Source organism: Sinocyclocheilus grahami, unplaced genomic scaffold (genome assembly GCF_001515645.1).
Source record: "Sinocyclocheilus grahami isolate Dianchi unplaced genomic scaffold, SAMN03320097.WGS_v1.1 scaffold1871.1, whole genome shotgun sequence".
Taxonomy (NCBI): domain Eukaryota; kingdom Metazoa; phylum Chordata; class Actinopteri; order Cypriniformes; family Cyprinidae; genus Sinocyclocheilus; species Sinocyclocheilus grahami.
In genome coordinates, this window is record NW_015507050.1 from 76749 (window position 1) to 102763 (window position 26015).

Here is a 26015-nt window from a genome sequence, read left to right on the forward strand (position 1 = left end):
CAGTCTTTGAGAGGATCTGGGAGGAGCAAGATATACCAGCAGACTGGAAGGAAGGTTACCTAATTAAGCTTCCCAAGAAAGGTGACCTCAGCAACTGTGACAACTACAGGGGCATCACACTACTATCTGTGCCAGGGAAGGTCTTCAACCGGGTCCTTCTAGAGAGGATGAAGAACATCGTCGACCCACAGCTGCGAGATGAACAGGCAGGCTTTCGGCAGAACAGATCCTGCATGGACTAGATTGCAATGCTCCGCATCATAGTTGAGCTGGAATGAAACTCGTCATTGTACATCGACTTCGTCGACTATGAGAAAGCATTAGACAGCATGGATCGAGAGACCCTCTGGAAGCTCCTTAGGTTCTACGGCATCCCAGAAAAAAATGGTCAACCTAATCAGGAACTCCTACGATGGTATGTCCTGACGGGTTATCATGACAGCTGGATAAAAAAAAACATCTGTCAAAATACAAATATAAATAATGTAAATATAAAAGCAAATTTCCATTACATGAATACAAAGAAAAGTGCAAGTTCATGTAATGAACAGTTAAACACACATTTTGAAAACCAAGAAACAAATCCATTTAAAAAAAACAGCAGAATTTAAAATACAACTGAACTTAAATCTTAAATCACTGTCAGTGTGATAAAGAGTCTTTTTCTCTGCTTGTTGGTGATATTTGTGTTTCCACTGAATCAGGCTGGGTTTCCTCTGTCCTACCAGCATCCTGATCTTGATTCAGTAAAGAATTCATTTCATGTGATTCTGCTGTGTTCTGTTTCTGGTTTGATTCATTGGCTGGAGCGTCATCAGATCCTGCTGCTTTCTGGGTTTGAGACAACATTTTAAATGTTGCATTAAAATGCATACATTAAAATGTATTTTCAACAATTTCTACAGCAGTGTTTCTCAGTCCTGGAGTGTTCAGCACTGCACATTCTGGATGTCTCCTTATCTAAAACACCTGATTTATAACTCATGAGTACTACATGACATGACTACATGACGTGGCCTAATGGTTAGAGAGTCGGACTCATAACCCAAAGGTTGTGGGTTCGAATCTCGTACCGGCAGGGATTGTAGGTGGGGGGAGTGAATGTACAGCACTCTCTCCCACCTGCAATACCACGACTGAGGTGCCCTTGAGCAAGGCACCGAACCCCAACTGCTCCCCGGGCGCCGCAGCATAAATGGCTGCCCACTGCTCCGGGTGTGTGTTCACTGCTGTGTGTGTGCACTTTGGATGGGTAAATGCAGAGCACTAATTCCGAGTATGGGTCACCATACTTGGCCACACGTCACTTCACATCACAAGAGGTCAAGAATTGAATCCCAAATGATGTGCTATACACAATGTACTCTATCTATCTAGCGTATGATATTTAGAAGGGTAGTGTCATCTCATCTCAAATAAAACACTGAAGAAATGTTTCTACACAGAAGCATTTGCTATCTTTCAAGTTGAGGAAAATAACATTTCAAATTCTATTGACATGTTGCAGCTGTTTTAGCACATTTAGCCCCTGCTGTTAGATGATCTGATACACAATTCCTGAGGTCTGACAGATTTGATATTCACTAACTTCACACTTGTGAAGTTTTGAGACTGTGTGTTCTTGTGGTGTCATCGGCCAGTCATTGTTATCATGTTGTCACTTCACTTTGGATTCAGAGTAACTAGTCACATGATATTTACACTTCAGGTGATTGGCTCAAAAATGATTCCAGAACTGATTGTCCATAAGTAAAAATGGCAGTGTACCAGTCATATACATCTGGGACTGTACGTGCCATGTGAAAAATTAACAGGATCATTCTCTCCTGGAATACAGACTTCACTGATCAATTACCTTAACTCTTTTGTGTCAAATAAAGGAGACAAACACAATCTGCAGTGCCGAGCTTCTCCAGGAGCAGGACTGAGAAACACTGATCACATCATCTCGACTTGTTCGACTTATATTTCAAATTAAATCAAGAATAATTTTGACACTATCATAAGTTTCTTCATTCTGTTATCCAGCGGCTGGAGTTTGATAAGAACGTATTGCCCTGTGTATTCAAAATGAAACTGTTATTTACATAATGGAATATGTTGTTAGGCAGCTATTGAAAGAAGCATTTACATTTAAATTAAAGAATAACACATTCGATTAATCCATTTTTAATGGACCGGATGGTCAGGAAGAAACTGAGCAGCTGAATGACACTCACTTTACCTCAGAAAGCCCTCATCAGAGCTGTAAAAGTATAACCTCTTCTTATATCTACTCAACAAGAAGTCCAAGCACATAGTTATTTCAAATTTAAAATGTAATCGAGTTAAAGTACAAGTACATAGTTTGAATAAAACCTGGGTAAAGTCCCTATTCTTCAGAACAATACTTTAATAACCAAGTATAATTCATTTGCATCTCTGCCACTCTATTAATTAGAGACTCAAATGTAATTAATGACTGGAATCAGTTCATAACAGTGAAAAATACTGATGCTGTGTTCTCAATAACATGTGTCAGTATAAAGACGTCTGTCATATGGGCCAGAAAAACATGACGATAGAATTACTGAGTGCATCTTTAATATGAAGTGAAACTTCTCCTGATATTTCAGGCCAGTTTATTAAATATGATACTAACCTGACGTGACTGCAGACATGTTCTCATCCCTGTGAGTTCAGAGACAGTGAAGGAAAAAACGTGCAGTATTCACAAGCTGCTCATATTAAACAAAACATAGGTATAATAGATTATTCTTGGGGGGGAAAAATAAATAAACAAACAAACATCTTAAAATATCAAAATTAATTTAATGGAGTGTTCTGTTTGTGTTTACAGAAGATTGAGGGCTTCAGTTTAGAATCAATGATCATGGGTAATGAGTGACTAATAACTATTATAAAAACAATAGAAACATCTCTAGGAAGTATGTTCTCAAAGACCACAATAAATAGTAGTACATGATTGTGAGTGAGGAACATAATGAGTGCTGTTCTCTCTGATATGCTGAATCTTCATTCATGTACATTGAGAGGAGCTCTCAGTCAAACATTACATAAAATGCATCACAGTCCATTAATAATTAGAAAACAAAACTGATAATTTATTTCTTAAATACAGACTGTATGTGCCATATTTGCAAATGAAGATCCTTTGAAAAAGAGAGATGCCAGAACACATCATGATCAGAAGTGGATGTAATTAATTAATCAGATTTTTTTTAGTCTAAAGTTCAGTTTGTACTCACATGGTTCAAATACTTGTAAACTCAGCAGAGATAAAGCAAAGAGGCCTTCAGAGGAAAAGACGACGATTCTCAGATCTCCAACTGAACGATCACCATTAACTGATGAAGTAAATACAATATTAGACAGTACTTAAATATTATCAAGACTGTACATAATTCATTGTAATATTCATGTTTTTGTGAAATGCAACTATCTGAAAATAGGTATGTGTGTGTAGTATGTATTTATGATGTAAATTCAGATATAAGTTGATCAGAGTAACTTTGAAATGAAAGTTAAGAATACAATTATTGTTAGCATATTATATGCATATACATAGACAACGTGAGATATGTGGAAAATATATTGATTATACACTGATGTTAAAATGTTTTTTCACTCACCTGTATTCAGTATCAGTTCAATCATCAGTGTAACAGAGTTCAGTACAACAACAACCACTGATCCAAACACATAGACAGGAACAACACGGTGAAGAGCTGGAAGATCAAATAATACTGTTTAATATCATCATTTAGACAAAATGAGACCACCTTAACAACCGCAAATGATATACGGAGAGGAAGTAAATCTAAATTATTTCAGGCTCTTTATTTTAAGTCAACGTCTCTCTAAATTTGCATGGAGTTTGATTTCAGTCATTCCTTCTAGTAAATAGCTTCACAGTAGAGATGGTATGAAACTAATACAAATGAAAAAGTAGTTTAAATAAAAATGACTATTTTGAAGAATGTTTTTTTTTTCATAATGACAATAAGTTGGTTAATTAAAACATGATAGCAACGTAACATTCATACACAAATATTCTGTATTAGTACACACTCGGTATGCTCTGTTATTACACAGTAAAACAAGAAATATATAATAATATACCTGTCAGTTTCAACTGGATGATAATCATCAACATATATTATCATATCACCCAGCCATAAAGCTGCTCAGTGTAAATATAAGAAATTTACAACATGACCTTTTGCAAAGCTGCATATTGTGAAAAGCGCTATACAAATAAATCTTACGTGATTGATTTTGCAATCGAATGAGACAAACTCAAATTAGAGCTTTTTTGTGTAGTAAACGCCAGAGGGAAAAAAATGACCCAGAAGATTTATTTCTTTAAAGCAACTTATGTAGGCCGAGTTTTGTGTATTTATGCAGCTTTAGAGCCCACTACAGTTAAATGAGTGGAATTCACTGTAGTAAATATATCACTGTCGTAATTACAGTGTCTTGTCCTACACGTGTACTTGTTGCTGTCGTAAAGCGATCTGTCCTTTACGCGGAATTTAATACATGCTCACCAAACGTACTTATTCTCAGAACAAACTAATAGGGGGAAGTTTGGCAAAGAAACAGAAGCCATTCGCCTTATAAGAAGTCACCTCCAGAATGACTTTGCAACTAATATTTCAAGAATAACTTGCATGCAGTTGCTTTAAAAGAGAAAAAAAAGTGACAAAAGTGACCAAAAACAAACTATAGCTGATAGTAGAATCATCGCAATGAAAGAGTTGATTAAATCTGTACAGTACCAAAATCAAATGAGCGTGTGAAGTTGATCACTGCCCAGAGTACTTGCAGAAATGCAATCATACAGACCCATGCAATACGATCTAAACATGAACAAAATATCAGCTTTTATCACAGGAAATTGACAAACAAAATTTTTTTTAAAAAATACATTTTAGAATAAATGTAAGATAGGAAGTTAGGAACATTAATTTCTTTATTAAATGCAAAAACATAGTCATACCTTTTTCATTTTCCAGAGCTATAATGTAAAAAAAGACCATTCCAGCATTGACCACTAACATGAGAATTAACCATGCTGTTCTCATGAACAAAGGTGAACCTGAAAAATGTATTTCTATTGTCAACTATTAATTGTATATATATTTTAATTTTATTTTTTTTGTCTCTTATGCTCATCAAGGCTGCATTTATTTGATCAAAAATACAGAAAAAAACTGTAATCTTGCAAAATGTTATTACAATATAAAATAAAAGATGTTTCTATTTTAACATCCTTTAAAGTATAATTTATTTCCATCAGCCATTACTCCAGTCTTCAGTGTCACATGATCCTTCAAAAATCATTCTAATATGCTGATTTATTATTAGAATTATCAATGTTGGCAACAGTTGTGCTGCCAAATTCTTTTGGAAACTGCGATACTTTTTTCAGGATTCTTTGATGAATTAAAAAGTTAAAAATAACAGAATTTATTCAAAATATAAATCTTTGCTAACCATATAAATCTTTGCTATCACTTCTTAACAATTTAACACATCCTTGCGGAATAAATGTTTTAATTTCTTTCAAAAAAAGAAAGAATAAAAATGTACTGACCCCAAACTTTTGGACTGTAGTTGTTAGAAAAGATTGCTATTTTAAATAAATGCTCTTCTTTTTAACTTTTTTATTTATTAAAGAATCCTGAAAAAGAGTATCACAGGTTCCAAAAAAATATTAAGCAGCATAACAGTTTCCAGCACTGATAATAAATCAGCATATTATACTGATTTCTGAAGGATCATGTGACACTGAAGACTGGAGTAATGATGCTGAAAATTCAGCTTTACATCACCAGAATAAATGACATTTTAATATATATTAAAATAGAAAAACATTATTTTACATCATAATAATATTTCACAATATTGATTTTTTTCCCCTGTATTTTTAAATGCAGCCTTGATGAGCATAAGAAACTCCTGTAAAAAAACATTAAAAATCATTCTGATCCCAAACTTTTGACCGGTAGTGTATTTAAATATATATATATATATCACATTATGATTTAATTATTTATATACTCTATAAAAAACTTACAGTTCATCTTTTCCCCACATGTACGACCCCAGTCATATCTTGTCGCTGTTAGTAAAACTGGTAAAATTGTAACAATAAGGATTCCTAAAAAAGGAGAGATTTAATTCTAGATACTGGGTTTAACTGACAGACACATCAACAGATGTATAAATGTGACACTGAAGACTGGAGTAATGATGCTGAAAATTCAGCTTTACATCACCAGAATAAATGACATTTTAATATATATTAAAATAGAAAAACATTATTTTACATCATAATAATATTTCACAATATTGATTTTTTTCCCCTGTATTTTTAAATGCAGCCTTGATGAGCATAAGAAACTCCTGTAAAAAAACATTAAAAATCATTCTGATCCCAAACTTTTGACCGGTAGTGTATTTAAATATATATATATATATCACATTATGATTTAATTATTTATATACTCTATAAAAAACTTACAGTTCATCTTTTCCCCACATGTACGACCCCAGTCATATCTTGTCGCTGTTAGTAAAACTGGTAAAATTGTAACAATAAGGATTCCTAAAAAAGGAGAGATTTAATTCTAGATACTGGGTTTAACTGACAGACACATCAACAGATGTATAAAAACAACAGCAACAACAAATGACAATTGTTCTCACTTTATAATGACTTTAAGTGATTAACAATTTCACCACTCATATTTACAGATCCACTGCAACACGAACCTAGTTTTATTTTCAGCATTTTAACACATTGTTTCTTCTTCTGACCTCTCTACTCCCTACAAACTATAATTAATTCATTTGTTTGATATATTTTATTTAATATGTATGAAGCTGAAACATCTGTAAAATATCAACTCAATTTCTACAATTTTATTTGATTTTATGATGAATATACAGTATATGAATACAGTTTTCTTGCACTCATTGTTACTCATAAATGAATCTGAATAGTTCATAAAGGTGAGTTTACCTCCTCTGCCAGATCCAAAGGTGAAGAACAGGAGGATGAATTGAAATGCAGGTAGAATATTAAAGCTTATACCAACCAGAACACCGAATATAGTAATTATCCATTCACTTAATTTGTTAATGAATCTAGCCAACACTGTATCAGAAAAAAAAAGGATACAATGTTTGACTTGGTTTTAAATTAACGTCATGAAATGTTATCGTGACAGACAAAGAATCAGTGCAGGGCTAAACTAATTTCACAAATAGGTTCAGTTCTCTCTCCATATCTATCTATCTATCTATCTATATATACAATTGCTGTCACCTTGTAGAATCTGCCAAATCTTAAGTGATATTATAGTTTTTATATTTGCACTTTTAAGAAACATTATTAATCTGATAAAGCATGATTTCACAGCACACACTCATCAGTGGTAATTGACAAAAATATTTATAAAGAAATACTTACAGTATATGATATAGAGGAGGTTTAGCAGAAGCACTATAACAAAGAGGACTGGTATCACGATACTCTCAAATCCAGTATAACTTATACTTTTGTCCCAGGTATATTTAAACAGAACTTGAAGAAAGCAAAAGATTATAGTGTGATATGTTTTGTGTAACATTTAATGTAGGTTGTTTATTAATTGGCTTGTGTAGTTTATGAAAAAGATGATAAAATCACAGAGATTCAGCAATGAACACATGCAGAATCAATTAAACATGTGAAATGTTACATTTTAGATTTGCTGTAAATTGTTCACCATATTACATAATTTAAAACTGTTAATATGCATGACAAATTACCTGAATAAAAGACAGCTGAGAAAACTATGTATTCTGCTCTAAAACTATATTTCAAAATCCACGTTTTATTGTTGCCTGTAAAACATTCAAGATGAAGTAATTACACAAATGCCAATAAAACATTAAGTATTTTTAAATGGAACATTCATTCAACTATTTTGGATGAATCAAATGAATCATACCTGTGAACTTGTGTACATATGGAGCCGCCCAGAGCACCATGAGAGGCCTCAGAAAATAAAGAGCACAACAAGACACTGACTCAAACAAAGATCCTGAAACAAAACCAGATATTAGTAATTTCTGTGATAAGTATTTGAGTGATAAGATGTATTGATAAACAATCAGTAGTGAAACACTCACCTTCAGAAACGCCCCAGAGGACAAAAGCAAGAAACATCAGAATATTTGGACAGAAAACTAGAAACAGATGAAGTCCTACCTTTACATCTAGAGAGAAATTTCAAAATAACTCAAATTCAGTCACATGGTAAACGTAGTAAAATTAAACAAAATTGCAGCACTTCTTTAAACTTGCAATTAGCATAATATGTCACTAGAGGGCGATATGTATGCAGCAGCGTGAGAATACCATCATGGAGAGATGCAAAGCAGGTAGTAAAAGCCCTCAATTCACAAATGGGGACATTCCATAGACTTCTATAGTTTTTATAATAAACTAATTATAAGTGCTATGCTCACCCTAACCTCCTCAGAAAATATTCTGCATTTTTTAAATAATTTTAAAAAAATACACAAAACAAAACACAAAATATGATTGAGGTATACACACAAACACAGGCTTTTCACTCTGTTTCACCATGTCAGTCTGCGATTTGTTTCTAATTTGAAACTGGCCAAGTGTTTTGTTTCTTCAGCTGCAGCAAGAGTTTCTTTCTCATGTCCTGCATCAAAGATGCATTTGTGGTTAAAATTCACACCCAAAAAAAAAAGGTATTCTTACATTCCAAATATGTGTTTTTTTGTAATCTTGTAACAGTGATAAATTAATTATCATATTATAATAGAATTTGGTTTCTGAAGCAAAAACCAATAATAAAGAGACATTTATTTTCAGTGTGGTGTTAAAAAAAAAACTAAAAAAAAAAAACTAAAAGCAGATAAAAGATTAATTAAGCCAGTTTAAACATCATCACCATTATTATTATTATACACACTCCTTTATCATACTTGTATATACACGTACCATTATTATGTGATGTGCAGTAGATCAAACAGAAGAGTAGAAGTGCAGATCCAGACGCAGTAATACAGAAAATTAACATTATTATTTGTAAAGTAGAGAAACCTGTAAACACAGACACCAGTTACTGAACGGCAGAGCCGCAACCACCATAGGGGAACATCATATAACCTACCTATTTCGCTATTTATAGGGTGACAAAAACGGTGCTCGTCAAAATGATTAAGATGTCAGTGTCAAAATAATTGAAATGGATAATTTCAAAGGTGACTAATTTTACTGTTTACGAACTAAACAGTTAACTTGTTAACAATAGAAATGTTAAACGAACAACAATATCCAGGGAAGCAAAATACTCAACATTTCTCAAATTCCACCATTTTTAAAGGAAAATAGTGATTCTGAACCATTTACATGATTCATTTTATGTAGGCTTTAACATATCACTGTTTTACAGTTTTTCTCAGTGGCTTTGGTGCATTTCTCAGATCAGAAATGAAATTCTCAAAACTATACTTGTTCAACCTCCACATCATCAAAGCAGTTTTTCATTCATTTGAACAAGTTGTGATTGCTTTGGTACATCCATACAACTGATTATGTACATTTGTTTGCGGTTTCCTACATTATCACTGGCTATTGTCATGTTGCTCAAAATGTATGATATAGTTCTCAGTGCAATTTCTCTGAAATTGCTCAAAGGTGCATCTCATGAACCTTCAATTGGAAAGCATATATAGACAGAGAACAACACAAGAGTTACAGATTCTGACAATGGATGAACATCCAGAAAATGATCAGGGTCAACAGTCGAGAGGAAGAAGAGGAGTAAGGATGCATGGTGGAAGGGTACAGAGGCAAAACAGAGGAAGAGGCCAAGGACAGAGGCGCATATCAGGGAAGTCGTGGCCTAATGGTTAGAGAGTCGGACTCATAACCCAAAGGCTGTGGGTTCGAGTCTCGTACCGGCAGGGATTGTAGGTGGGGGGAGTGAATGTACAGCGCTCTCTCCCACCTTCAATACCACGACTGAGGTGGTATTGAACCCCCAACTGCTCCCCGGGCGCCGCAGCATAAATGGCTGCCCACTGCTCCGGGTGTGTGTTCACAGTGTGTGTGTTCACTGCTGTGTGTGTGCACTTTGGATGGGTAAATGCAGAGCACTAAGTCCAAGTATGGGTCACCATACTTGGCCACATGTCACTTCACTTTTTATTTATTTTTTCCTTAAATAAGGGCCACCATTGTGGACCATGTTGTCAATCAATGGCTGAGGTGGGTTTTCTGTGTTTGCCTTTCTAATTTTGTATTTTTGCCTTTGTGCCCATATTTATTTTCTTTTCTATATCACAATGATGTTGAATCTCTTTCAATCAATATCCCGCATACAGTAATGTGTACATTTGTACTTTTGAAATGGATATAGGCATATATAAGAAGTGCAGCCTTCTGCATATCAATACAGTAACTGTCATCCAAACTGTTGCCATAGTTTACATCAGGTAATACTAACAGAGAGTAGAGTTATATTGACAACATGACTAAGCATTTTGACATCTTGTTTGTGAACACAAGGACTTTTCATTCTGATGGCTCTGATATGTTCACTGACCTAAATACTTATTTTTGAGAGATGAGCTAAAGATTTTGAGTAAGTTACAGGCTTTTGCAGGTAATCCATAGTGTGGTGCTGTTTGTACACATTGTTTTGAGAAATGCACATACTTCTTTGCCAATATTGAGGATGATTCGAGAAATGCACCAAAGCTACTGAGAAAAACTGTAATTACTGCCGCACTAATATTTTTATATATATATATATATATATATATATATATATATATATATATATAAGTTCACATGACTTTTCAAGTAGACTTTGGTATGGTTTGCTGGTATGTGTTATTTTAGTGTTACTGAGATACTATTATAGATTGTTATTTTTTATGTAGATTTTATAGTTTTAATAAATTTGTGTTGTTTATTTGTTTTTAATGTCCATGTAATTTTTATTACAATTGAACTTTATTATTTTAGTATATCAAGTTGAAAATGAGAAATGTGGTCTTGGCAAATAGCTTAAATAAAATGTTTTATTTTATTTTATTTCAGTTCATGTTTATTTTATTTAAGTAATGAAATGGTTTTAGTTTTACTCTTATTTTACTATAATAACCCTATTGGGAGAGTTTGTAAAACCATGTTCATATCATCCAACCAAACTTCCACATCAAAGAAACCTGGATGCGCTCCAGAAGTGGTAGTGTGAAAGCACCCTTCTTCAGGCCTAGAAGCACACACTTAGACAGGAAGAGATGTAATCCATTTTGTCAAATCCATAATGCTACTGAAAATGTGATTATATCATCATCTCCAAATTGTTTAAAAATAAATCTTTGTGTCTTCCCACAGTCATCAACGCTGGAATGAGGAAGTTTTACTTGCAGGCGAATGATAAGCAGGATTTAGTGGAGTGGGTCAGTGCGCTCAACAACGCCACCAAAATCACAGTAAGTCCCTGACCCTGGATTAGATTCCTCTTACTAACCGGAGAACAGTTCAGATGGTTCTCCAAATTGCAGATTTGGAGACCTGGATCCTGTAGGTGTACAGACATAATTAGCCTACATTAAACACAATTTTCTCTACTAAAATTGAATAAGAAAATAATCCATCTATTCTTCAAAACACTTGTCCTATTTAGGACCCTGGGTATGCTGAAGTCTATCTAAGCATCTCGGACCATAGACTAAGATAATTAGCTGAGATGAGTCAACAGTAAAAATGTATATACATACAGTGCCCTCCTTAAGTATTAGGACAGTAAAGACAAAATTGCTCTGTTTGCTTTGGAGTCAAGAAATCTGTAAATATGATTAAAAGATGAATATGAGACAAAACTACAGAATGTCACGTTTTATTATTGGGTGATTCAACATATAGATATTTTACCAGCTAAGAAGATCAGCACTTTTAGAGTTTCATCCCTCCTATCTGATGTGAGCATAAATAATGGGACAGTTGCCTCACAGGTCTTTCTAAGTGATCAGCTGTGTCCTGTTGCATTAATTGTTCAGATTTTAAAAGCAGAAAATGTGTCGTATCTGTTATACCCATTGCTTCTTGCATTTGATGACGACACACACAAATCAGGATGAAGACGAGGGGGCTGACTTTGAGAGAAAAGCAAGCAATTTGGATGCTAAAAGAAAAGAGGAAGTCAGTTAGAGCTATAGCAAAAACAAGGGGCATGAAGAAATCAAGAGTTTGGAAACCACCGACAACAACCAACAACAACCTGATCAGCTGAGAAAAACACCAGTAGTTGATGACAGACAAATAATAAAAGCTGTGAAAATGAACCCAAAAATACATGTCTGTAAAATAACCAACAACCTCCAGAAAGCTGGGGTGATGCTCTTACAATCTACTGTCCACAGGAGACTTTGACACAGAATGACAGAGGTGACACAGCAAGATGCAAACCTCTGACCAGCACCAAAAATAGAAAGGCAAGATTAGTTTGCAAAAAAGTAGAGTTTTGGAACTGAGATTTATGGACAGATGAGACAAAGATGAACCTTTATCTAAGTGATGGGATAGCAAAAGTGTGGAGAAAAAAGGGAACTGCAAATGATCCTAAGCATACAGCCTCTTCTGTAAAGCATGGTGGAGGTTGTGTCATGGCATGGGCATGCATGGAAGAGGCCCTCTCAATTTTAATGATGACTTAATGTATGTGACAGTAGCAGAATGAATTTGGAAGGGTACAAAACCATCTTGGCTACCAATATTCAAGAAAATGACACCAGACTCACCAGAAAGCACTTCATATTGCTTCAGGACAATGACCCAAAACACCCTTCCAGTTCAGTCAAGAAGTTTACCAGGGCAAAGAAATAGAAGGCCTTAGATTGCCCAATTCCATCTCCAGATTTAAACCTGGTTGAACATGAATTTCATCAGCCAAAGAGGAGAAACTCCCCAAAACAAGCAACAGTTGTAATTGGCTGCATTAAAGGCTGGGCAACGCATTTCAAAGGATAAGACCAAGAGTCTGGTGATATCTACGGGTCACAGACTCACTGCTCTGATTGCACGCAAGGGATCCGCAACTAAATAATAGCTTTTAACCTTTTACATCTGCCTTAAAGGGGTCATATGATGTTGCTAAAAAGAACATTATTTTGTGTATTTGGTGTAATGAAATGTGTTTATGCGGTTTAAGGTTAAAAAAACATTATTTTCCACATACTGTACATTATTGTTTCTCCTCTATTCTTTATATTTTATAAAGAATATCTCTTTGGATTTGAGACTTTAGTCTTTGCAACTTTACAGATCTTCTTTATGCACCTAGAGCTTGTAACACTCCAAAGAGAAAGGAAAAATTGAAATCACATCATATGACCCCTTTAAGTTCAACTGTTCCAATAGTTATGTTCGCATCAAATAGTGGGATGAACTCTAAAAGTGCTGTCCTTTTTATTTGGTAAAACATGTATGTGTTGAAACGGCTAATAATAAAAGTGTGACATTCTGTAGTTTTGTCTCATATTCATCTTTTAATCATATTTGCGGATGTCTTGACAACACCGCAAACAAAGCAATTTTGCCATGCATTAATAGGGACACAGTATGGCAACGTTTTCTAGCGTGCTTCACACAGACATGCACTCCACTCAGCTTCACATAGGTAATGTTTCCTTCCGAACAGCTTTTCGAGCGCCTTATGTCTGATCTTGTCTCACGATTGCTGAAATACAGTAACTATCCCATGAGCAAATGACACTCTCCCAGCATAGCTGTAAAATGCTGTAGAAAACATCTAATCATCTACTGTCTTATAAAAGTAACGAAAAGTAGTCTGCTGCTGTTTATGTTGTGATATTTGGATTAGGTCACTAATGAAATTTCGGAAAAAAGGGCATTTAAAGGGGTCATGCACTGCCTTTGTTTTTTTATTTTGCACTGTTCTCTGAGGTCCACTTATGTTATCAAGATTTTTTACATCAAAAAGCATAATTTAGAAGTAATAAGCTATTTTTTAAACCCCTCATCGGAAAGCTTTGTTTGGATAGGCGTGGCAGATTGTAGACTCAGAAGTAAGCGCCCACTGCTATGATTGGCTAATAGTTGGGTTTGTTTGACAGCGTACATTCCTCATATATGGACGCTGCTGTGATTTAGGTCAAAAACGCATAAAATACCTCAATACATATCAAACGATCTGTAAGAAGCAATAGTGACTATACGTAATGAAAATGATTACTCAGACTTGTGTTGTGACATTACAACACAAGGGGGAAGTCGTGGCCTAATGGTTAGAGAGTTGTGGGTTGTGGGTTCGAGTCTCATACTGGCAGGGATTGTAGGTGGGGGGAGTGAATGTACAGCGCTCTCTCCCACCTTCAATACCACGACTGAGGTGGTATTGAACCCCCAACTGCTCCCCGGGCGCCGCAGCATAAATGGCTGCCCACTGCTCCGGGTGTGTGTTCACAGTGTGTGTGTTCACTGCTGTGTGTGTGCACTTTGGATGGGTAAATGCAGAGCACTAAGTCCAAGTATGGGTCACCATACTTGGCCACATGTCACTTCACTTTTTATTTATTTTTTCCTTAAATAAGGGCCACCATTGTGGACCATGTTGTCAATCAATGGCTGAGGTGGGTTTTCTGTGTTTGCCTTTCTAATTTTGTATTTTTGCCTTTGTGCCCATATTTATTTTCTTTTCTATATCACAATGATGTTGAATCTCTTTCAATCAATATCCCGCATACAGTAATGTGTACATTTGTACTTTTGAAATGGATATAGGCATATATAAGAAGTGCAACCTTCTGCATATCAATACAGTAACTGTCATCCAAACTGTTGCCATAGTTTACATCAGGTAATACTAACAGAGAGTAGAGTTATATTGACAACATGACTAAGCATTTTGACATCTTGTTTGTGAACACAAGGACTTTTCATTCTGATGGCTCTGATATGTTCACTGACCTAAATACTTATTTTTGAGAGATGAGCTAAAGATTTTGAGTAAGTTACAGGCTTTTGCAGGTAATCCATAGTGTGGTGCTGTTTGTACACATTGTTTTGAGAAATGCACATACTTCTTTGCCAATATTGAGGATGATTCGAGAAATGCACCAAAGCTACTGAGAAAAACTGTAATTACTGCCGCACTAATATTTTTATATATATATATATATATATATATATATATATATATATATATATACATACATACAAAATACCACAAATTTTCACAGTACAATTCAGATACCAAATCACAATGATTTGCTTAAAGTGAAAACTGAGTGAAGAGTTTTTACCTCTTTGTTTATCGTAACAGCTGAGATGTATGGGGTTATACTTGTTCCATTATTCCAAAAAATAGATTGTGATTCACAAATAAATGTAAAGAGATTCACAAAAGTTAAATTAACAAATAAATAGAATGAGATCCAAAAATAGATTTCAGTTTCACAAACATGAATTAAAGTAAATAAAATGAGATTTGCAAATTAAAAAAAAAAAAAAAAATTACAAAGATGTTGTTTATATCACAAACACAACTCTGTCTGCCATTCATTTGTGAGTCATAATATGGCTTCCAGAGCATTTGTGGATCACCACATGTATATGTGGATTTCAAAACTTTCTAGTGTCAAGATGCACACAAATCCACAAAATAGTTGGACTCCACCCACCATCTACTCAAGGCAAGCCAATCAGATAACGGCTACACTGCGCTGACCAATCGTAGCACGTTCTCCTTACAACCAATCACATCATCTGCATGGTCTCAAATTGGAAGCACAAGGTCCATAAAACTTGGTAAGAAATCCACAAATGTACTGGAAGTGACTCACAAATTAATGGCAGGCAGAGTTGTGTTTGTGACATAAAAACGTATTTGTAAATATTTTTTATTTGCAAATCTCATTCTATGTATTTGTGAATTTTGGTAGTGTGAGGAGGTTGTCACTGAAATAGCACTAAGTGACAAGGTCAGTTACAAACTATGTCATACCTGAATATTCTATGCGCATACCCATGGTCACAGAGTTGGAGATAGTTTAGGCTGAATTGTGTTATTATTATTGTAGCTATTCTTATTAATCTTGACTCACCCACTTCCAGTACTACAGTTGCATTGGCTGAAAGTCCTCCAGCAAACACTAAACACATGTAAACTCCTTTATCCTCAGTTCTGACACTCTTCAGTCTGAGAGAGAAGTTTCCTTTGGGGATCTCAGCAGTGAAGAACTCAACTCTGTCTCTGTATTGTTCATCTGATGAATCTGGAAAAGTCTCATTGTTTTGGTAGAGCAGAACCAGAATATTTCCATCTGTTTTCTTCCATGAAACCTCTTCAATGTGTCCAGGTGTGATGTGAGAGTCTACAGAGCAGCTCAGAGTGACGTCCTCACCATCATATGCAGATACAGACTTATCTGATCCTGATACTAGCAAATGCTCTGAGAGAATAAAGTTACAATATCACAGTATGAAATCTACAGCACAAAGTTAAGTTGAAATAGATCCACTGTCAATTTCAGACTCACCAGCATCTTTTATTTGAACCTCAGTCTCACCAGAATCCTGCTGACTGTAAACTCTACATGTGTATCGTCCCTCATCTTCAGCTGTCAGATTGTCCAGACGGAGAGAGAAGTTTCCATGTTGGATCTGATCAGTAAAGAAATGAGCTCTATCATGATACTCCTGCTGCTGGGCCTCTGGTCGACTCTCACCATCTTGATACAGATGAACCAGAGTCTGTGAGTCTGTTCTTCTCCATTCCACCTCCAGACCTTCCATTAGTAAGAGTTCATCAACATAACAGGGCAAAATCACAGAAGATCCCAGAGGAGCAACCAGAGGGCCAGCGGGACTGCGAACAATCAACCCTGAAAATAAACAGAAAAGGATTAAATAAAGATTTTGAATCAATAAAATGTTCCCAGGAACAGTAAAAGCCTTTAATGAGCTGGGCTAAATCATTAAATAGGTTGATCGCTGTGTTTTTGCTTGACACAGCCTGACTCTGCCCAGTTCATTATAGGCTTGTTACACTAACCACGTGAGTGTCTTGAAATATTTTGTTTCATTTTACATTTACCTCTCAAGTAGGGGTGTGGATATGATGATTTTTGATCGTGGAAGATTAAAATGTCTCCACGATCTGCTTTTGAAGAAATATAGCTACAGCACACATCCTATCAGTTACAGTTCTGGCGCCTCCGTCTCAATATACTGTACAACGCGACATACATTCACATCAAATAATCATTTCGGAATTACGGCAATTACGACGTGGCGTGAACGCAGCATAAGGTGCGTGTAGGTCTTAAAGTGACAGCAGACTAATAGTACTAAACATGCTGCCGTCAATAAAGGGATAGTTCACCCCAAAATTTAAATCATATCATTATTTACTCATTCTCATGTTGTCCCAAACCTGTATTAATTTCTTTCTTGTGCTGAACACAAAAGAAGATATTTTGAAGAATGTGGGTAACCAACAGTTGCTGGTCCCCATAGACTTTGACAGTAGGAAAAAAAGTACTATGGAAGTCACTGGGGACCAGCAACTGTTTAGTTACCCACATTCTTCAAAATAACTTATGTTCAACAGAAAAAACAAACATATTCAAACTTGAGAGTGAATAAATGATGACAGAATTGTCATTCTTGGGTGAACTATTCATTTAATGTTAATAAAACAACAAAACACAAAGAGAAAAAACACTCACTGCTCTTGACTGATAGTGTATAGAGTGTTTTATTTTTATATTTGTACATTTAATTTCTTAAATGCTACTGCTAAATACACCTACTGTACCTGAAAAATAAAGCACTGTTTATTTTATTTGTATATTATGTGTGTTTGTAATGTGTATCTTTGTTTTAATAACAAAGATAAAATAATGACAAAGATTTTTATCTTCATTCACTTTGGCCTAAATGTCTGCCATTCTTTTTCATTTTATATTTTGTTACGTTACATAAGGCTTTGTTTTTAAAATAGGGAAATTAGTTTGCATGTACTGCTCAGACAGCTTGCAAAAATAGTAAAACCACATAACAAAGAATCGTGGTAAAATCGTGAATTGTGATTTTCCTGAATTCTTTTTTGCCATATCGCCCACCCCTACTCTCAAGGATCCGATAAGCACCAGTGGCTACTGGTTACTATTTTGATACCCATAGCATACCCAGTTACTGTGTTTTGAAATAAAGCTTTTGTAGTTTCTCAAACAAATACAAACCCTAGGAATATCTGTTGGTGCATGTTTCTATTTTACAAACTCCTATGATTATCTGTATCACAAATTAAATTGTATTTTTGACTCCTACATTTCATGTTCACTAGCAAACTGCGTGTATAAAACACTTACAGATTGGTAACACTTTACAATAAGGTTCATTAGTTAACATTAGTTAACTACTTTAGTTAACATGAACTAAGAATGAACAATACTTCTACAGTATTTATTAATCTTAGTTAATGTTAATTTCAACATTTACTATGCATTAATAAAATCAAAAGTTGTGCTTGCTAACATTAGATAATGCACTGTGAATTAACATGAACTAACAATGAACGACTGTATTTTTATGAACTAACATTAACAAAAAAATGACATTTATGTATTGTTCATTGTTTGTTCATGTTAGTTAATACATTAACTAATGGAACCTTATTGTAAAGTGTTACCTACAGATTTACTTTCACTTTCTTTATTTTAGAAAAAACACAGTCAAATCAGGTAACCAGGTAATACATATATTAAAACACAACACTGACCTCAATATGAAAATAGCTGGCATAAAAGTCAAATTAGACACAAATGTTCTCTCTGCTCTGCTCTGGACATTCAACTTTATGAGGTGCATCATGAGATACTTTAACTTTAACTGGAGGAACTGCACACTTGTTGACTGAACATCATATACCATCTGCGCAATTTTTAGCTCTAAATAATAATATTAATCATTTAAGCAGAAGCCTTTATATAAAACGATTATAAGATCAAGAGAAACAACTTCTGGAAAGTGTGGCCAGACCTTGGACTAAGTGCAGGTTTGCATAGATTTAAATATGACGTTGTGACTTTTAACCAGCATTGGATTAAAGAGAGGAAAACAGCACATACCTTCAGATAAAATCTGAGTGAATAGACAAAAAACCAGACCATTGTCAGTTTACGATAAATTATGATAATTGAGGATATGATATATTGTGTGTCAGGAAAGATCTGTGAAATAGCATAATTCAAATAAACCAGATCTCATTAAGTAGGAAAAAACGATGAAAAACATCTGTAAAGGGTGTAATCTGAAACAGCACACAATTCTTAAAAGATCAACAAATAATGGTTAGGGCACAAGTTTAGTTGCAGAAGCTAAACGGACAAATACAACTTTTCTGTTGAGGACAATCCGGTTAATATTGAGTAGATATGGTACTGGGTAGACTTTACAGTGTTTAGCCTCCGTTTTTCGTTTTTTTTTTTTTTTTACATTTTTATTGCATTATGAAACTTTATAATGCAATAATGTAATAAGCAAGAGAGAGATACGTACCATCAGCGATCATCAGCTGCATTAACAACAAAACACAGTTTAATAGCTGCATCTTCAAATATGCGAAATTAAACAAAACGATCATGTCTACTGTGACACATGTTCACAAACAACGCTGAAATGTCGGCAGATGAACTTAACTTTTCTATTTAAACAAGATGTATCCGGCTTCATCACCGTAGCACCACACCTTTCAGGACACAGGATCCAGGACACCTGTTTCAGGTCGGAAGTGAGGAGAACCAAATATGGTTTAGGGCGGATCTGGTCTTTTTAGAGTCACACCACCTGTAGCTTTGTAGCCCAACGTTTATGTAATGATTTAATACGAGCTATTTTGCCATGGATTTTAATATATTTTTTTATGTACAACCTTTAATGACAATAGCCTACCTGAAACACTAAAAATTCATAATCTGATTATTTATTCATATTTGATCAATACAGTTAACGAATGTCACATCATGGATTTTGATAGGATGCTGCCTTCACGTGCTATCGGAATTATCGTAAATACGAGTTTCCTAATCGGAAAAGACGTGAACGCCTCTCAAGCTGTATTTGGGAAATTCGGAAATAATTTTGATACCAGAGTTTCCGAGTTGGGCGGATCATAGGCTAATCTTTAAACATGGTGGAGGGCTGCTGTCAATGCTGTTCTCACAACAACTACATCCCTTTGTCTTGTCGCTAAAGTAGTGTATTTATATGCTGTATGAACGACCATTCGAAGCATTTTGCATGTTTTATAAGCAGCGAAATAAGCATGTCTTTGACCGAAATTCCAGAATTGTCAGTAAACTGCATGTGTAGCGCGGTGAATGTTTATGATAGACAACCAACGGGATGCTACATTTGATTCTTTCAGACATTTAAGCACTTGAATACAAGCTTGTAATCACGACTTCATAAGTGGGAAATAGGACATTTCCGATAGCACATGAAGGCAGCATTATATGAACAACCTTTAGCAATACCTGAAATACATAATCTCATTATTCGTATTAAATTTGATCAAGGTAGTTAACAAATGTAACATCATAGATTTCGATAGGAATAGATAGGTACACTCTAAAAAATGGGTTATGCTGGGTTAAGCCTTTTGGGTCCATTTTTTTGACCCAACGTTTCAGTGTTTGGGTAGTTTTTGTGTTACCCAGCTCCTGGGTCAAATGTAACAACCCAATGTTTGGGTAGTTTTTGTGTTACTCAGATCCTGGGCCAGCGGTTGAGTTAGTTATCGCGGGGATTTTGCGTCTTCTCTTCAGGAGAGAGCAGTTCTAAGCGCCATCGAATTGATGCATTCTTCGGTAAAATACAGGTTTGTGTAAATTTTATTTTATCTATAAAATCGTTACTGTGCTGTATATCGTTCAATTTTATGCAGAGCAACCAGGGGCGGCGTTTCCGTATGGCAGAGTATCGCAGTTGCCATACCCTAGCCCAGTCAGGTGTGCAGTGAAAAATTATCCAAACTTAATATCTCTATTATAATTCGTTTTCATTATTTTAAATCAGAGGGTTTTACAAATATTTAACCAGTGATACGTATTACAAAGAGCTTGTAAGTAAAACTTCGTAATGCAATTGGATCCTCAAGCTCTCAGCGAAACCTCATAACTTCTTCATCCCGACCGGCCAAAAATCTTGTTAACTCAATTTGAGCTTGATTTTCATGTTAAGTGCAAGTGTCTGATACAATAACAACGACGCAGTGTTGTTTAATTATTGACTGTTTTTTCCTTTCTGTCCTATATTTACCCAGCCCTTGGGTTAATAACAACCCAAATTGGGATGTTTTTAACCCAGTGTTTTTTAGAGTGTACCTGAAATACCAAGAATACATCATTTGATTATTTCTATTAATTTTTTATCTATTAACAAATGTAACATCACGTAGCATAGTGAATTCCACTGTAGGCTGTTAGGATGAGAATATATTTAGTTCATGTTCACTTTGTAACAAATAGAGTATAGCGTGCAGAAACACGAAGCACTAAAACCCTACATAAAGAGCATGCGTTTGAGCGTTTGGTGCAAACAATACAAGACAGTGAGAAAACATTAAGTGCAAACAATACAGGACAGTGAGAAAACATTCAGTGCAAATAATACAAGACAGTGAGAAAACATTCAGTGCAAATAATACAAGACAGAGGGGCAATAGACATTTCAACACCGACCAGTGCAGTAGGTGTGTGATATTGCACATGAATTGACCATATAATAATAAACACCATACATGTAACATTTGTTGTGTAGCAGCTATAAATAGTGCAAAACTTAAGTACAATTTGTGTGTGTGTGTGTGTGTGTGTGTGTGTGTGTGTGTGTGTGTGTTAGTCTCTAATCCCTTTGTATTGAGAAGGTGAATGTCGCGGGTCTCTGCGCAGAAACATCGAGAACACGAGCACCAGGGAAACAGTGAGTGTGCACCTTACCTTCAGCTAACGTAGCACGGACGTGCCGGACGATGGAGTCTCCGATGATCACAGCGTCGCGTTCCGTCTCGCGGAGGGGAGCGAAGCGGTTCCGGGTGGAGATCTCGAAGACCGGAGGCGGCGGAGGGGGAGAGGTCGTCGCCCGGGACCTGGCTCGCGTCTTCCGATGCGGCTGCACCCAGGGTCCGTGGTGTCCCGGGGCCGGAGTGAAGGACATCTGGGAAGATCGCGTCCTGGGTGCACCGGGCCTAGGTAGAATTAATAGAATAGAATTAATTATACACAAAAGTATAAATATAATGAAATATTACACTCTGTCAACCCATGGGTACTACATTACACTAAATAACAAATGAAAAAAGAAAAGAAAAAGAAAGAATCATTCAGCTGCTATTCCAAAATATTTGCCATATTTATAAATTACATCACGTGTATGAGGGTAGAGGGTTAAATTCAAGAGTGGGATAAAGTCAAGATACATTTTTGTTGTAAGTATGGTCTATGTTGACAAGAGTGATGTAGAAGTATTCACCATGTCCTAATCAAATTGAAAGAGAAAATGCAGATAATGCATCCATAAAAGAAATGATAGACATATAGTGCTCTTCATACAAATCGTCTGAGACATTTTGCAGCTTCCTAATGTGGGACAGTTGTGTCCCTAAATGTGGGACACTGAAAAGTCTATGATAAAATGTCAAAATCACCTTGATTCATGTAGAATATGTAAAAAAAGTTAGTAATTCTCTTGGTTATGGATGGGTGAAACATGGATAATTTAACATCATCAGACAAATAATACAATATGCTAGTTTTGATGCATTTACTATAAAGACATTAAGCAACTTATCATAGGCCTATGTTGTATTATGTAGATAGAAAAAAGTTAAATGCACAGTCAGAATTCCTGACTGTTCTCTAGTTCATTTTACTTAACAACAAACACATACAACCACAACAGGCATAGCCTAGGCCTATTTAAAGGCAAAATATAATAGCTTAAAATATTTTTAAAAAACAACAACCCACAACTTGAACAAACTTTAGGCTAGGTTCAACCTTGAGTCAGAATTGATGAATGTGCAGTGAACTGCAGTTAAAACATTTAGGACAATTTGGCCTAATGTTTTCTATTTTACTAAGCAACAAACACATACAATCATAACCTTAAAAAATACAACCAGCAGAGGTTAACTTACTGCATCTCTGGAAACAAGCAGTCCTTGCATGTCAAGACACCATCATCATCATCATCATCATCATCTATAACCCTATCTGCAGTAACCGCATTCTAATAGTGCATAACAACACTAAATCCGTGTAAATAACCATTTTGTCCCACAAACCAGGCCCCACCACACATTTTTGACTAACTGAAATATTGTTTTTATCAAACAGGACTCAGTGTATGAGAGTCAATGGTTTGCTATCTTCCAATTATATTCTTCTACAGGTTCCCCTCAAGGGTGCGTTCTTTCCCCTCTGCTTTATATTTTATACACTAATGATTGCAGGAGTACATTTGATTTGAAGATAGGTATATACTGAAGTTTGCAGATGATACTGTCACTGAGAGTCTCCTAGCAAATGAGGAGACATGAATGAATGAATGAATTTATATAGTGCTTTATTGTGTATTGCTGTACACCCAAAGCACTTTACAATTATGTTGGAGGGGTCTCTCCTCAACCACCACCAGTATGCAGCATCCACCTGGATGATGCGATGGCAGCCACAGGACAACGGCGCCAGTGCGCTCACCACACACCAGCTACAGGTGGAGAGGAGAGAAAGTCATAGAGCCAATCAAGTGAATGGGGATTATTAGGAGGCCATGATAGACAAGGGCCAGTGGTGGCAATTTGGCAAGGACACCGGGGATACATCCCAACTTTTTTCGAGAAGTGCCATGGGATTTTTAATGACCACAGAGAGTCAGGACCTCGGTTTAATGTCTCATCCGAAAGACGGTGCTTTTTGACAGTATAGTGTCCCCGTCACTGGTAGGACCCACACAGACCACAGGGTGAGCACCCCCTGCTGACCTCACTAACCCCTCTTCCAGCAGCAACCTAGTTTTCCCAGGCGGTCTCCCATCCAGGTACTGACCAGGCTCAACCCTGCTTAGCTTCAGAGGGCAACCAGTCTTAGGCTGCAGGGTGATATGGCTGTAATCTCACGGACCTGTGGTGGAGGATTTTGTTTCTTGGTGTGCAAGCTGTAGTCTAAACTTAAATATAGCTAAGACCAAAGACATGATTATAGACTTTGGAAAGCCTGCTTTTTTTGTCTCTCCTACTGTCATTCATGGAAGGGACATTGAGCTTGTGGATGAGTATATCTGGGTATAGTTATTTGATAATAAATTACATTTTGATGCTAATACTAAGGCCATTTAAAAAAAAAGTTCAACAATGTTTGTTTTTCTTAAGAAAAATGAATTATTTTAAAGTATGTACTGTGTTAATGACACTGTTTTATCTGAGTTTTATTAAATCTGTAATTTCTGTGTGTCATTGTATGGTTTGATTGCATTAGCTTGTCTAGTAGAAACAGAATGACTAAGCTGTTTAAAACTGCATCCAAGGTGATTGGAGATCAACAGACATTGCTTGAAAAAAAAAAAAGTTACCACACTTTTAATAAAATAAAACCATGGTTAATTTTTCATAAGGGAAATCAACAGTGCGTATACAGGTGCATCTCAATAAATTAGAATGTCGTGGAAAAGTTCATTTATTTCAGTAATTCAACTCAAATTGTGAAACATCTACTAATTTATTGAGATGCACCTGTATTCTCTCAGAGACAAATCTACTTCAACATATGTTGATAACTGTCACGAATCCGGTCCATGAACTTCCATCTGCTAGCCATCAGAGGTCACCCTTTCCAATTTCATTGACTCTCGCACTAGCCTATCCTATCCTAGCCTAGCCTAGCCTAGTTTTCCTTGCCTGTTTTTCTCAGTTCCGGATCTTCACTTGTTTTCCTGGATTTCTCCCTTTCGTCTTGCCCCTTCTGATGCTGTTCGCCGTTCGTTGACCTTCGCTCGCCCTAGGATTATTCTTGTGTCTAGCCCGCCATTTACCTGTTTGCCCTTGTTCGACCCTGCCCGAATTTAAACTCATTCACGAGGGTCCACGTTCATCACAGAGTTGTTTTTTGGAATTTGCTTTGTTGTCTGTTGTTTCTCTATTCTCTGTGGGTATCGCGGAGGAACGCAGCCCCACACTTACTTCTGTAATGGCCCCCGCACTAGATTGCGTTCACAAAATGGTGGCGACACAGATGAGCCTGATCACAAAATGGCAAACACAACAGCGCCCCGTCAAGTCACAGTTGATTGTCATAGGTCAAGGTCACAGTTTATGATCAGGAGTCTGGTCAAGTCACCGCTGATCTTCACGAGTCAAATCAAGTCACAGTTTGTGATCATGAATCTAGTCAAGTCACAGCTGACAGATTCATGAATCTGGTCAAGTCACAACTGATCGTCATGAGTCAAGTCAAGTCACAGCTGATCCTCAGGAGGCCAGTCAAGTCACAGCTGATCTTCATGAGTTAAGTCAAGTCTCAGCTGATCTTCATGAGGCAAGTCAAGTCACAGCTGTTCTTTGTGAGTCAGGTCACGTCACAGTTCATTATTATGAGTCTAGTCTAGTCACCGCTGATCTTCCTGAGTCAAGTCTAGTCACAGTTGATCGTCATGAGTCAAATCGAGTCACAGTTTATTATCAGGAGTCTGGTCAAGTCACAGCTGATATTCATGAGTTTAGTCAAGTCACAACTGATATTCATAAGTCACGTCACATCACAGCTGATCATCCAGAATCACGTCGCATCCCTTCCTGCCAAGGAGCCCGTCTATGAACTCTTTGCCTGTCCTGTTCTGGCTAAGGAGGCCGTCTATGAACTCTCTGCCTGTCCTGTTCCGGCTAAGGAGG

The 26015-nt window shown here is 36.1% G+C and overlaps 1 protein-coding gene across 1 annotated transcript; it reads right to left on the reverse strand.

The window, feature by feature from the left end:
- Nucleotides 1-642: 642 nt before the first annotated feature.
- Nucleotides 643-19840, reverse strand: LOC107573119 (uncharacterized). Its single transcript, XM_016259570.1, has 16 exons — nucleotides 19628-19840; nucleotides 16603-16947; nucleotides 16168-16515; nucleotides 9029-9130; nucleotides 8185-8271; nucleotides 8004-8096; nucleotides 7822-7896; nucleotides 7481-7594; nucleotides 7031-7165; nucleotides 6530-6613; nucleotides 5003-5101; nucleotides 4782-4862; nucleotides 3633-3728; nucleotides 3249-3347; nucleotides 2642-2670; nucleotides 643-831 (listed from the first exon to the last, which is right to left on the reverse strand). The coding sequence occupies exons 1-16, from the start codon at nucleotides 19710-19712 to the stop codon at nucleotides 643-645; spliced, it is 2061 nt and encodes a 686-aa protein (XP_016115056.1). The 5' UTR covers nucleotides 19713-19840.
- Between the last annotated feature and the right edge of the window lie 6175 nt (nucleotides 19841-26015).